This window comes from Littorina saxatilis, linkage group LG15 (genome assembly GCF_037325665.1).
Source record: "Littorina saxatilis isolate snail1 linkage group LG15, US_GU_Lsax_2.0, whole genome shotgun sequence".
In the NCBI taxonomy this organism is placed as follows: Eukaryota; Metazoa; Mollusca; class Gastropoda; order Littorinimorpha; family Littorinidae; genus Littorina; species Littorina saxatilis.
Window position 1 is genome coordinate 2,291,965 of NC_090259.1, and position 14,165 is coordinate 2,306,129.

The window sequence follows — 14,165 nt, forward strand, 5'->3', positions numbered from 1 at the left end:
CGAAGAAAAACTCAAATAGAATGCTCCGCCCCACCGCCCCCCGCTCCCCGCCCCCCCATATGTTTGTCTCTGTCTGTCCCTCTGTCTCTGTCAATCTCTCTGACTATAGATGTCTCTCAGTCTGTTTCTATATGTCTGTCTGTCTGTCTGGCTGGCTGGCTGGCGGCTGGCTGCATGGTTGTCTCTCTCTCTCTCTCTCTCTCTCTCTCTCTCTCTCTCTCTCTCTCTCTCTTGTGAACATGAACTAATGAAGCACACCTCAATATAGCAGAAATCAACATAACAAAAGAATTTTGCAGAGAGACACAGCCAAAGACAGCCTCACAGACATGCATACACAGACAGACAGACAGACAGACAGACAGACAGACAGACAGACAGACAGACAGACAGACAGACAGACAGATATGCACAAACACGCACGCTCGTACGCACACTCGCTCGCATGCATGTACGTGAGTGGAGGATGCATGTATGAAGCGCATGCATGTATGAAGGGCGTGAGTGTATGTGTGAGTGAGTGTGTTTGTGTATTTTATTAATTGCGGTGTCTAAACTCATGTAACAGTAAGTACACTAACTACCTAAACGAGTGTGATTTCGCGGATGTGATTTCATAACTATTCACTATGTCGTTCAACACCTCCAGACATTGTGTTAATTTTGTCCACGACCCCCCAAGTATTCTGCTGCTTTTAACATTGTGAAAACATCTGCATCCAAACACGCGTGTGTTTCTTCTTTGTGTGTGTTAATCTTCGATTCAGACCCGTTTGCGGAGAGACTATGAATGCCTCTGCTTAAAGAAAGTGAAATCGTGTTGGCGTTGTGGGGATTTAATGTAGCGCATCGTTCCTCCTTGTTCGAACTGTTCAATTTTATTTTATCATATTCTGTGTGTGTATGAGTGCAGTGCTAGCAGGAACATTTATAATTGCTGTGCATCGAACGCTTATAACATTTCGCAGAATTTTTTAAATTCTGATTTACTACTTCTCACTTGACTTTTCCGTTAAGTTAGCCAGTTACTGAAGTCGTAACTTGTTTGCTTCATTTTTTCCTCTTTGTGCATTAATTTTTATCCGTGTTTGTTTATTGATTTAATCTCTGTTTAATTTGTTCTCAGATTTTTGGTTGTTGTTAATAATTTTGTTTATTATATTATGAATTTAAACGTGTCAAAACACACTCTCCAGGTTGGACATCTTAATGTCTATCATCTCGTTAACAAAGTGCCTGATATATGCGTGCTGCTAAACCAAAGCTCAAAGCCAGTTCATGTTTTTGGGATGAGCGAAACACGGCTCGACTCGAGAATTGCCGATAACTTGATTTACATTCCCCAATACTCTGTTTTGCGACGCGACAGCGCAAGGAAGAATCAGACAGGCATTGCAGTCTATTCATGAATCAATTTCTGAATTTGCAACACGAAGAACTGATTTAGAGGACGACAATATTGAGTACTGCTCATAGGTTATATATATATCGTAACCTTGTCGAAACGTCGATTTGGTCAGAATATTTCATTCAGATGATGGATAAAGTCAAATCACGCAATAAAGATATTGTATTGCTTGGAGATTTTAATATTAATCTGAATAAGCCTCAAACAGTATGGAATTCAACAACAACTTTATTAGGTCTTCATCAACTGGTTCTGAACCCAACAAGAATAACAGACACAACTGCACACATATATACTGATAATAAGAAGATTGTTTCAAATGTGTATGTGTCCAATTCCAGTATTAGCGATCATATGCCTATTTTTTGTTCGGTCTCTATGCGCTTGCCTAAATCAGGACCAAAAGGCCACACGACCATAGAATACAGAAGTTTTAGACATTTTGATGAGTCTGCATTTTTTCGTGATCTTAGTGAAGCTCCATTTCAGAGCGTTTTTGATTTCAGTCTTGCAGATGATGCTTTTGATCACTTGTATAGCATTTTAAGCACAATTATAGATAAGCACGTGCCCCTGCGTCAGCATAGAGTAAAACATGCCAGACTTCCGCCTTGGTTAACATCAGATATTATAGAGGCGATGGCTCTGAGAGATTATTTCAAGGAAAATAAGATGACAGACGAATATAAACAGCAGAGGAATGAGGTGTTAAACCGTGTGAGACAATCAAAAACTGGTTACTTTGATAAATTAATTTCCGATAAGAAAGATACTGCAACAATTTGGCAGGCAGTAAATGAAATCCTTGATAAATCAAGGAAAAAGTCAACTGCTAATCTAACAAAACTATCTGCGGAAGAATTTAATAATCATTTTATATCTTTAGCGGATAAATTGAAGGCTTCTGTGGCAGAAACAAATTCTCCGGATACAGATGACTGTTTTGAAAAATTGGACGAATACTGTCAGCGGAACAGAATAAACAATGAAGCGTTTATCATTCCTCCGATTGCAGTTCATGAGGTCGGAACATTTACTGAAAACCTGGAGAATAAAAAGTCCATGGGTCCGGATAAAATACCCGTGAAGTTATTGAAGCTTTCTCTACCGTATATTGTGGATTCGCTCACGTTTGTATATAACCTTAGTATTGAGCAGAACTTTTTTCCGTCTAAATTGAAAAGCGCCAAAGTCATACCCCTTCCCAAATGTAAAGATCTCTCAGACCCAACTAATTTTAGACACATTTCTTTGCTGCCTGTTTTGTCAAAACCATTAGAACGGCATGTGCACAAGCATCTTCCTGCTTACATGGAAGAACAAAATGTGTTCCATCAGTTTCAATCCGGTTTTCGGTCCAAGCAGTCTTGCCACACAGCTCTTACGTCTCTCTGTGAAGCTTGGCTGTCAGCAATGAACAAGTCTGAAGTTACAGGAGCATTGTTTTTGGGTTTTAAGAAAGCATTTGACTTATAGTCGATCATTCCTATTTGAGAAACGATTCGGTCTGTGACTTCTTTAAATCGTATCTTGCTGACCGGACACAGTATGTCACGCTACGATGCCAGAATTCGTCTACTGCACTAGTAAAACATGGCGTCCCTCAAGGGTCTATATTAGGACCTATTCTCTTTTGTATTTACGTTAATGATTTGCCTTTACATGCACCTGCCTATCTTTCTGAACTGGTCTCTCTCTACACTCCCTCTCGCACCCTTCGTTCTTCTGATGATGCTCGACTTCTCTGTCAAGGTCGCTTTAAACGCAAGGCTCATGGCTTCCGCACGTTTTCGTATTATGGACCTCAGTTATGGAATTCACTCCCCTTTCAATTACGTCACTCTCCATCCATTTCATCTTTTAAGTCCAATTTGAAAACTCACTTGTTCCAACAACACTACGGATAGTTCCTTAGTATAGAGTCTGGGGATGTGAGATGTGCATGATGTGTTGTTTGAATCTGACAGTGATTGTATGATTTTTGTATACATGTATTGTTGTCCCGCGCTTTGAACTTTTGATAAGGCGCTTTATAAATGCCCGTTATTATTATTATTATTATTATCGGATGATAAAGTCAAATGCGAGTTTTTTGCAGACGATTCGTCTATTCATACCAGTAACACCTCGTTGGAATCAGTAAATTCTTTCCTGAAAAACTTTGGACGAAGTTACGAAATGGTGCACATCAAATGCCATGATACTGCACCCAGAAAAAACTAAAAGCATTGTTATTACCACAAGACAAAAGCATCAGCTAAGTCCTCTTAAATTACAACTGTCCTTAGGTACAACTCAAATACAGCAAGTTAAAGAACATCGCATACTTGGTGTAACTGTTGATGAAGAAATGAAATGGCAAACACACATAAGCAACCTCTGCAAAGTGTTATCAAGGAATTTGTATTTGTTGTCAAAACTCAAACATTATGCGAAGTCTGAAACATTAAAAATGTTCGTTCATGCTCATATAATGCCTCATATTAGTTTTGCTTCGACATTGTGGGATGGCTGCAGCGATGTTCACTTATTAAAACTCAATTCTCTGTACCGTCGTGCTGCAAAACTTATCCTGTATGAATCGCACATGTCTACAGAAATGAAGTTAAACAGCCTTAATTTCCTTCCCCTAAAAACCCACCTTGCATACAATAAGGCTGTCTTTATGTATAAATTAGTTCATGGTGATGTGCCCAGTTATGTGCAATCCTATTTTACACATGTTACGAAGAGGTATGGGTCTCAAAATTTACTTCCTCCAATTCCTCGTATAGATCTTTATAAATCCAGCTTAGCTTTTTCAGGATCATCTCTGTGGAATTCTTTGCCAATAGAAATCAAACGATCCGCATCATTAAAGGCCTTTAAAAGGCAGTTGCACACACATTTGATCACACTATAAACTGCCCCTGATGTCTAGTTTCCATTGTGTACTCGGATAATGCATGCAATGCTCTTAAGTGCTTTGTTTTTTATGTTTATACTCGATCATTATTTTGATGTTTTACTAGTTTAATACTTTGATTAGATACTGTTCCTTTTAGGTATGAAATGATAGCATGTGCATGTGTGTAGGTAAGCGAGCGCACGCTCGCGCGCGCGAGCATGTGTGTGTGTATATGTGTGCATGTGTGTGTGTGCATGTGGGTGTGTGTGTGTATGTGTGTGTACGTGTGTGTGTAAGTGTGTGTGAGTTTGTGTGTGTGTATACGTGTGTGTGTGTGTGTGTGTGTGTGTAAGTGTGTGTGAGCTTGTGTGTGCGTGTGTGTGTATACGAGGGTGTGTGTGTGGATGTGTGTGTGTGTGTATGTGCGCAGTCTTTGCTTTCGTTTACAATTATTCTCTGTAGTATGTTCCAAGGACAGGTTGGAAGATTAGGCTAAGCCTAAAACCTTTATCCTTATGTAATAAAGCTCTGAGCAGTTCCGAGTTCTCTCTCTCTCTCTCTCTCTCTCTCTCTCTCTCTCTCTCTCTCTCTCTCTCTCTCTCTCTCTCTCTTTCTCTCGATCAATAGATAAATGAATAGAACAGACGGCTAGACAGAAATATAGACAGAGAGGTTTGGTTAAATGCTTGACACGTTTGTAAATCTCACCAATATGACAAATAACGCTTTTGAAAAGTCCTCCCGGTGTTGGGAACCTCTTAAAGGTCCTTGTCTACATTTTTATACCGAAATCGCCATTTGACCATTAAAATGCAGAGTCTATTATCTACAAATATCAACAATACACCCCCTTTCGATCAGGAAAGACGAAGCCAGTGTAGCCGTTTGAAAAATCATTGTAGTATTCCAGCGTAGTACTCATAGTAGGATATCCTTATTTGGAAAATGCCAAGCGCAAAACTCCTCTCAAATCCCGTGCATTTCGTGCGTTTAAAAAAAAGCGTGGACAGCGCTCCAGTGTCAAACTTGTTTGGGCGTGGCTATAAGCATAGTGACATGAATTTGATTGGTCAGTATTTTTAGGCAAAGCACATGTTCTCAGCAAACAGAAAACAAAATATTGGAAGCGTGAGTCACGCTACCCAAAAATAAAATCTTTTTTTACATATATTTTTTTTCTATAACTTTTTTCCCCATGGTTCATTCATCATCTGACATAACTTTTTAGCGAAATCTAACCATAAGATTATTGAGAAAAAGCAAAAATGTGGACGACCACCTTTAAATTCCGATAAAAAAAAAATCCTAGTTGGGGGTCCCGTGTTAGTAGAGCACCAGTGAGGATCAAGCCCAAATTCTCTACATTGCTTTAAGGTTGATCAACACGATCAGCCGTAAGCAAGCTGCCGCTGGGTAAGTTTGTATTTAAAAGCCGCCCTCTTTCCCCTGAAGACATCTAATACAGCTAACCAAACAGAGCCGAACTAAAGAAATTGAAGTCGCAGTGAAGTGTGATTAAAAGATTTAGATATCTGTCCGCTTAAACGATTGACACGGAACAGTCGGTGAAATGGGTGAGCAAATGAAAAAAAGACAGTTCATTTTGAATAAGTTGGGGCACTCATGGGCACACACGTGCACGTTAGTTTTCACGGATTTGCATGCACTCGCACGTAGTCGAAAGTCTATTCCTCTGTTCGTGTGTGTGTGTGTGTGTGTGTGTGTGTGTGTGTGTGTGTGTGTGTGCGTGTGTTTGTGTGCGTTTGTGTGCGTGTGTGTGTTTGTGTTTATGTTTGTGTGTGTTTGTGTGTGTGTGTGTGTGTGTGCTAGAGAGAGAGAGGGGGGGGGAAGAGAGAGGGGGAGAGAGAGAAAGAGAGAGAGAGAAAGAGAGAGAGAAAGAGAGAGAGAGAGAGAAAGATAGAGAGCGAGAGAGAGGGGGGGAGAGAGAGAATGAGAAAAGAGAAAAATAAGAAAGAAAGAAAGAAAGAAAGAAAGAGTGACAAATATGCAGACAGAGTAACACAATCAAACTGGATAAAACCATAAACATCAGACACACGAGCAGAAAAACAAAAACAAACATCAGGTGAGGTCATACATCTTTAACAAATATCAGGTGAGGTCATACATCTTTAACAAACATCATTAGCCTGTCAGTAGCGAGGGATGTGTCTGAAACACGGGGACTGGGAGCACGTGACGTCATTGGCCTGTCAGTAGCGAGGGATGTGTCTGCAACACGGGGACTGGGAGCACGTGACGTCATTGGCCTGTCAGTGGCGAGGGATGTGTCTGAAACACTGGGACTGGGAGCACGTGACGTCATTGGCCAGTCAGTAGCGAGGGATGTGTCTGAAACACTGGGACTTTGAGCACGTGACGTGATTCGCCTGTCAGTAGCGAGGGATGTGTCTGAAACACTGGGACTGGGAGCACATGACGTCATTGGCCTGTCAGTAGTGAGGGATGTGTCTGAAACACGGGGACTGGGAGCACGTGACGTCATTGGCCAGTCAGTAGTGAGGGATGTGTCTGAAACACGGGGACTGGGAGCACGTGACGTCATTGGCCAGTCAGTAGTGAGGGATGTGTCTGAGACACTGGTACTGGGAGCACGTGACGTCATTGGCCTCTCAGTAGTGAGGGATGTGTCTGAAACACGGGGACTGGGAGCACGTGACGTCATTGGCCAGGCAGTAGTGAGGGATGTGTCTGAAACACGGGGACTGGGAGCACGTGTGGAAAGTTTGCCTCATAAAAAGCCAGAGTCTTCACTCTTTCACAACCCATACAAACCCGACACAGTTATTGCCGAAGTTTGTCTATTTGATCACGCCACTTTCCTGAAGTCTTTGCTCACCTGCGAAATCCTACAGACAAAACTTTCAAACACGTCACCGCGAGTGTTTTTGTCGATACCCTCCATGATGATCGATACCCTCCATGATGATCGAAACTCTCGGACGGCATCACCCAGTCTCTTGTAACGGGTTCCTCGCAGCTGTACGTTTCTTGACTTATGGAAACAAATGTGGCAGGGGGGTGGGGGGGGGGGGTGGTGGGGGGGGGGGAAGGGCTGCAGGTCAGGAAAATATAGAGAGTGGAATGTTAGGCGGACCTCTTCAATATCATTTTCGTGAATCTTGTTTACACACAAAAAGATCTGCAATATCGGATTTGAATGACAGCTTCATTGGCGAATGTTGAAGGTAACAAGATGAAATGCAATCCCATAGTCTGGGCCGAGCCAAAAACACCTTCGTCGTTAACATTTCAAGAAAAAAAGAAATAACACTTGTAAAATGCAGACGCCTGACCTTTCTTTAAAACGCAAAATGACGTGATCAACAAAAAACAAAAAACAAAAACAAAAACAAAAAACAAGTAAATACTCTGACGATTTAAATAATAATTTTCACAGAAATCCGTGTTGCAGTTTTTACACGGAAGTTGACGGTATTAGCGTGGTTTATATCCATGGATGTCTTAGCGTGGTTTATATCCATGGATGTCTTCATTTTCAGCACATCGTCAAGCACAACAAAAAATTTGTTTGGATTCAGGAAAAAAAGGAACATAGCAATATCACTTTCGTGAATCTTCTCTAGGAAGTAAACAAAACAAAATAATGCAAAATTGAGCACAACTTTGAATGACAATAGAGACTTTAAGAAGGGCTACCACATTCATATGGTTGGCATTTTCGTGGTTGCAAAAGACACTCGGCGGGGGAACACCATGTGTCGCTAGTACAGCGGTTAAGAGGACAGAATAATTTCGTTTCGCTGGTCGCACCGGTTCAGAAGTGTCGATCAGATAATACCAGCTGCCTCACTTCTGCTGAAACGCATCAGATACTCAGGCCACAACTCAACACATCATAAACTTTAACTGCTTCATGCATTTTTCTCCTCTAGGCGGCTTGACCAGCCGACTGAAAAGTTGAGTCGGCCTGATGTTTGGGTCGCCATCTTGAAATTTCTTTCGTCTGCTCAGTCACTCACTTACCCAATTCAAGCCTGCTTTACGGCTTTTTAAACTTGATTTTTAAAAACATTTCAATGATAAATCGCGCCTAAAGATGTCAGAGCATACATCGATTACACAAGGTAGGCATATTTTATGACTATTCGAATATAAAACGCGACCGAAGTCACTTTCGTCAGAATGACCAATTCTACGAATTTCGTTTCTCTTGGCGAAGCGAATTTCTGTTCGTAGAGATCGGAAGTCACGTGTACTCAAAAAGGTGTGACGTTTTACAACCGAAAATGCCAACGAAACGAATGTGGTAGTGCTTCTTAATATCTCTAATTTCTTTGATTGTCTTTTGAAGGTACCAAACTGGCATGCAATGACATACAGTCCGGACAGATGCAAAGAGTACAGTGAAGACATTTTTGGAGAAGAGAAAACTGAGTTATAAAAACCCATTGCGATAGTGCATCCTTAACTTATTTTAAAACGGAAACATACCGTCATCAAAAAGAGTTAGCAACAACAAAAACTGAAAAAAGGGCATGCGTAAATACCTCCAAGATTTTAGATATCAACCTCTCTAAAATGTAATAAATCCTTTCAATAAATGTTGAGATAAACTGTTAGCATGCAGACACAGACTGACAGACATACACACGCACACACACACACGCACGTACACACACGCGGACACACACACACACACACACACACACACACACACACACACAGACACACACACACAGACACACACACTGACACACACACACACACAGACACACACACTGACACACACACACACACACACAAACACACAGACACACACACACTCACACACAAACACACACAGACATGCCACACACACACACACACAGAAATGCCTCCTCCGGCCCTCGACAACTTATTCAGTCAAGTATTGATTAGATGTTAAAAGCACACATTCGCGACCTTGCAAACTTGCGCAATATGAAATATCAGTAAAAATAAGACTAAAATTTTAAAAATGCACTTTCCGAGCTTGCACGCACAAAACAGCGTGCCAGAACCGATCTAGAATACAAGGATAATATTGGATGTTTATTAGTGCTTAGTGCATGAGCAGAATGCCGCACAATGAACCCTCGTCTGTTTGAGACACTGTTTAAACAGCGTAACCTGAGAACGCAAACAAGAGCGATTGTCTGAAAAAAGAACAAAGACACGGCATCTCGTATACGTGTGTTTGGGGGGGGGGGGGGCGAGGGGGGCGGGGGTGCGCGTGCGTGCGTGCGTGCGTGCGTGCGTGCGTGCGTGTGGGTGAGTGTGTGTATGTATGCGTGCGTGCGGGAATGTGTGTGTGTGTATGTTTGTGCGCGTGGGTGAGTGTGTGTGTGTGTGTGTGTGTGCGTGCATGCGTGCGTGCGTACGTGCGTGCGTGAGTGCGTGCGCGTACGTGTGTGTATGCCTGCCTGCCTGTCTGTTACCGCGAGTATGCTAGCCAGTTTTAGTAGTTGTGCGTAGGTGCGCTCGCGTGTCTGCGTATGTGAGAATGTGTTCGTTTGTCTTCTTTGCTCTATAGCAAACAATGTTGTATATAGACTAAAGTAATGTGTGTACGTTTGTGTCTTAACTGGTGCTTTGTGAAGAAGATTCTTCCATTGATTCACAGTAAAGTTGCTGCAGTGGGATTCTTTTTAAAACGTTAGTCCTCATTTACCCCACGGAGACACTTAGTGCGTCTACACAAATAAAGCCAAAGAAATAGGCACTCATCTCAGGACCTTGTGCAATTTGCATACTTGCGCAATTCCAGCGAAGAAAAGGGTCTGCGCCATCCACACAGGTACACACAGCAGCACGCCAGAACAGAATATCGACAAAATATTGTGAAATCGTTATGCAGGCGATGAAAAGATACGAACAATTCTCGTGCTGTCTCCAGGTAACGAACCACAACCAAGAACCCTTAAACACAATACCATCTTCTTGCCGTACCCGCCATTAGAATGTTTCAACACTCGATCGTAATCCACCAATCAGAAATATAAATTTTGACATCGTTGACTCTCCACTCTTCACTATTTACTCAAGAGTGCATTGGTTTCGCAAGGACTTTCACCACCCAGGTCTTGTGTATGCATAAACACACCCGGTTGCTAGGTATTGAAACATAATATATAGAAGCCCCCAGATAACGACGGGTCACCATTAGCTGTGATTGCCGAAGAAAAGAAGCAGAGCGGTCTTCTCGACAACAGAAAACTATCAACCAGCAAAATGGCCAAGCTCATCCTCGGTTCTGTTCTCTGCATCTTTCTTCTGGTCAAAGGTAAGTCGTGTTGTGTGAACTTTCTGATGAAAACAATGCTGTTGACTTGTTTGAACAGCAGACAAATTAATGTTTCTGATCACTTTCGCTCAAATATAAAAGTCACTTACCTTCAGCCAAAGGGTGAAATGGTTGAATCCAAACCTGTATTAAAAAACTTAAATATATAGACTAAAAAAAGGTAAAGAGGGAGTTTAAAAACAAATACCCACCTTCCTTTTGTTCCCGAAGTTTAGTTTGTCTAATTTCTCATTAATTAGTAGTATAGGAGTGACATGAGACCTGATCGTTAAAAAGGGTAAACATTTTGAATGAATCCTTGGTAGCCACATTCAAAGAATGTTGGATTATCTCAAACCAGAGCAAAAGAGTTGTTGCCAGTTAACTTTCAGTTCAAACATAAAACAATATTGACAATTAAACAGTGTTTATTCAACAATTCGTATGTATTCGAACATGATACATGTTACGGATCATCAACAAGCTCAAGCTTATGGTGGTGACCCTAACAGGAGAATTTAACATATGGATTACAATAACTTGCGACGAGACTTCGACAAGTACTTTCCAAACCAAAACAAACGAGAAACAAACAAAATGTGCAAACATACATATATATATACATATTTGACAAAAAGCAAAGGCATAATGGAGACAGGACACGACAATAGAGTGGACAAAGAATATAAAAGGGAAAGAGAGAGAGGAAAGGAGAGGGCGAGAGACAGAGTAAGCGAGAGAGAGAGTAAGTCGGGAGAGAGAGAGAGAGAGAGAGAGAGAGAGAGAGAGAGAGAAAGAGAGAGAGAGAGAGAGAGAGAGAGAAAGAGAGAGAGAGAGAGAGAGTACATAAGTATACAACACAATTGCATATACCAATAACAATCACTATAACTTCTTAATTAAATTTAGACTTAGATTATCTATAATGAATGGGGCATATTGCACTCAAATTCCTTTTGCCCCAAGTCGGCCAGTTGAAATAAGATATTCCTGGACTTTATCAAAAACAGATTCGTTTAATTCTTTTGACAAACTTGCATCACCAAAATAAGAGTGTTGATATCGTAATTTGATCAGTGGGGAGAATACTTATTGTTCTGGTTCGGTCTCCATCGTATTAAGGGCAATCTAAAAGAAAGTGTTTTACGTCTTCTGATGCGTGGCCACAGGCACACGCTGGATTATTGCTCAAATGCCTATCGACTAGGTGCTGGTTTAAATCGGTCATGCCTAACCTTAATTTACTGTGAATCACTTGGACCTGTCGTTCTCCAATATAAAAATACGGTGGCACAACTGGATCGTTAGCAGTTAAATATCTTTTAAATTGGCTTGTGGATTCGATAAGTTTGATTGCATCAGGCAAGGCATTCCATAGATGTGTTGTTGATGGGAAAAACGATGATTTATACAATTCTGTTTTGTACGGTGGAATCTTGCGTTCTAATGGGCGTCTCCTGTGATACGGGTTTTCCGCAGATACGAGAGGTGGGAGTTCAGCACTTAAATGTGGGGGAACTTTGTTATGAACAATTTTATGAAATAATATTAATTTATGGCGTTTGCGTCGTTCAGAAAGTGTAGTAAAACCCGATTCTTGATATAATTTTCGGTGACTTGTTCCTCGAACTGTTCCAATAATAATTCGTATTGCCTCTAAGTGAAGACCTTCTAATTCAATTCAAGGAGTCACTCCGATCAGTTCTCAGGAAAAATGTTGTGGGTCTTCAAAGTTTTGTGGATATCAGACATAAATTGAACTCACTTCTTTGGAAAAAAAACCATAACATACGTATTTGAAGCTATGTTTTTTAAGACAGCATCCATGGACAGAATATTCGAGGTATGTTGGACGTCATACCGTACAAACACATTACGAGCATTTTAAGATTGAATTTGTTGGCCATCGAGATCATTGTTTCGGTTTGCAATAATCTCCGTCACTTTGAATTGGACAAGACAGCCAACAGCGGTAGTTAGTGAGATAAGCCATCTGTCACAGTTCCTCAGTGAGATAAGCCATCTTTCACAGTTCCTCAGTGAGATAAGCCATCTGTCACAGTTCCTCAGTGAGATAAGCCATCTGTCACAGTTCCTCAGTGAGATAAGCCATCTGTCACAGTTCCTCAGTGAGATAAGCCATCTGTCACAGTTTCTCAGTGAGATAAGCCATCTGTCACAGTTCCTCAGTGAGATAAGCCATCTGTCACAGTTCCTTAGTGAGATAAGCCATCTGTCACAGTTCCTCAGTGAGATAAGCCATCTGTCACAGTTCCTCAGTGAGATAAGCCATCTGTCACAGTTCCTCAGTGAGATAAGCCATCTGTCACAGTTCCTCAGTGAGATAAGCCATCTGTCACAGTTCCTCAGTGAGATAAGCCATCTGTCACAGTTCCTCAAAAAAACCGCCGTGTGTGTGTGTGTGCCGCCAAACTCGTCAGTCCTCTCGATCTCCTGACTCGCAAGACAGTAATACATAACACCAGGACAGAAGATAAGAGATGGCACGGAATTATGGTCCAAAAGCGTGGTCTGGGTTCTCAGCAGTTCTAGGTACTTCGAAAACCAAAGACTATTATTGTGCAATGTAATTGTGTCATTGTCTACCGCTTTCTCGCAATAAATTGATCATTGTCAAAATGTTTTATTAACATTGACACCATTTTGAAAACGTTTGACGCCGTTTTCTCAGAATTAGTTTTTGAGCATCAGTGTCGTCATTGGAAAATATCCATCTTTTAAACTTAATGTCCAATATTCTTGCTCTTTTTTGTATTTTCACCAAAAATGGTGTCTATGTGCAGTAACAGAGAAAGAATTTGATAATTATACCCAGGAATGATTTTTGTAAATTCTGTCAAAGTACAAAAACTTGTTCTTTTTATGAAATTCCTTTTTATCAACCCAGAAAATAAAATCTGTTGATAAATTTGAAGAAGTTGGTCTGTTGTTGCATCAAGGCACCGTTTAACAGTAACATAAAACATACTGCAAAGTTCCATCTTTATTTTTCTGGAAGATGAATCTGTCCCCAAAACAACATGTTTTATCAAAACAAAATCCCTTTTGACCCATAATTCATTGAAATATCACTTTTAAGGACACAAAAACTCTTTTCTTCTGAGGATTTTGTTTTTATCATGAATCTTGTAACAAAACTTGAAAAGTTTGACAAATAACAAAACTAAATGTTCGTGCCATCTTTGCCCTTAAAGGCAAACAATAGAGAACACTTTACAAGTTTTGTAATATTAAACAAGTCGCGTAAGGCGAAAATACAACATTTAGTCAAGTAGCTGTCGAACTCACAGAAACTGAACGCAATGCAATGTTTCAGCAAGACTCGTAGCATCGTCAGTTCACCGCTCGTGGCAAAGGCAGTGAAATTGACAAGAGCGGGGTAGTAGTTGCGCTGAGAAGGATAGCACGCTTTTCTGTACCTCTCTTCGTTTTAACTTTCTGAGCGTGTTTTTAATCCAAACATATCATATCTATATGTTTTTGGAATCAGGAACCGACAAGAAATAAGATGAAAGTGTTTTTAAATTGATTTCGAAAATTTAGTTTTGATCATAATGTTTATA

At 40.8% G+C, this 14,165-nt stretch overlaps 1 protein-coding gene across 1 annotated transcript in view; it reads left to right on the plus strand.

Annotated features, from left to right (window-relative positions):
* The first annotated feature begins 10,175 nt into the window (after positions 1-10,175).
* The window catches only part of LOC138948193 (prion-like-(Q/N-rich) domain-bearing protein 25), a 51,941-nt gene continuing 47,951 nt past the window's right edge, over positions 10,176-14,165 (plus strand). The window contains exon 1 of the mRNA XM_070319696.1: positions 10,176-10,581. Within this exon, the coding sequence (XP_070175797.1) occupies positions 10,530-10,581 (52 nt within the window). The 5' untranslated portion in view covers positions 10,176-10,529. The remainder of the gene's footprint in view (positions 10,582-14,165) is intronic.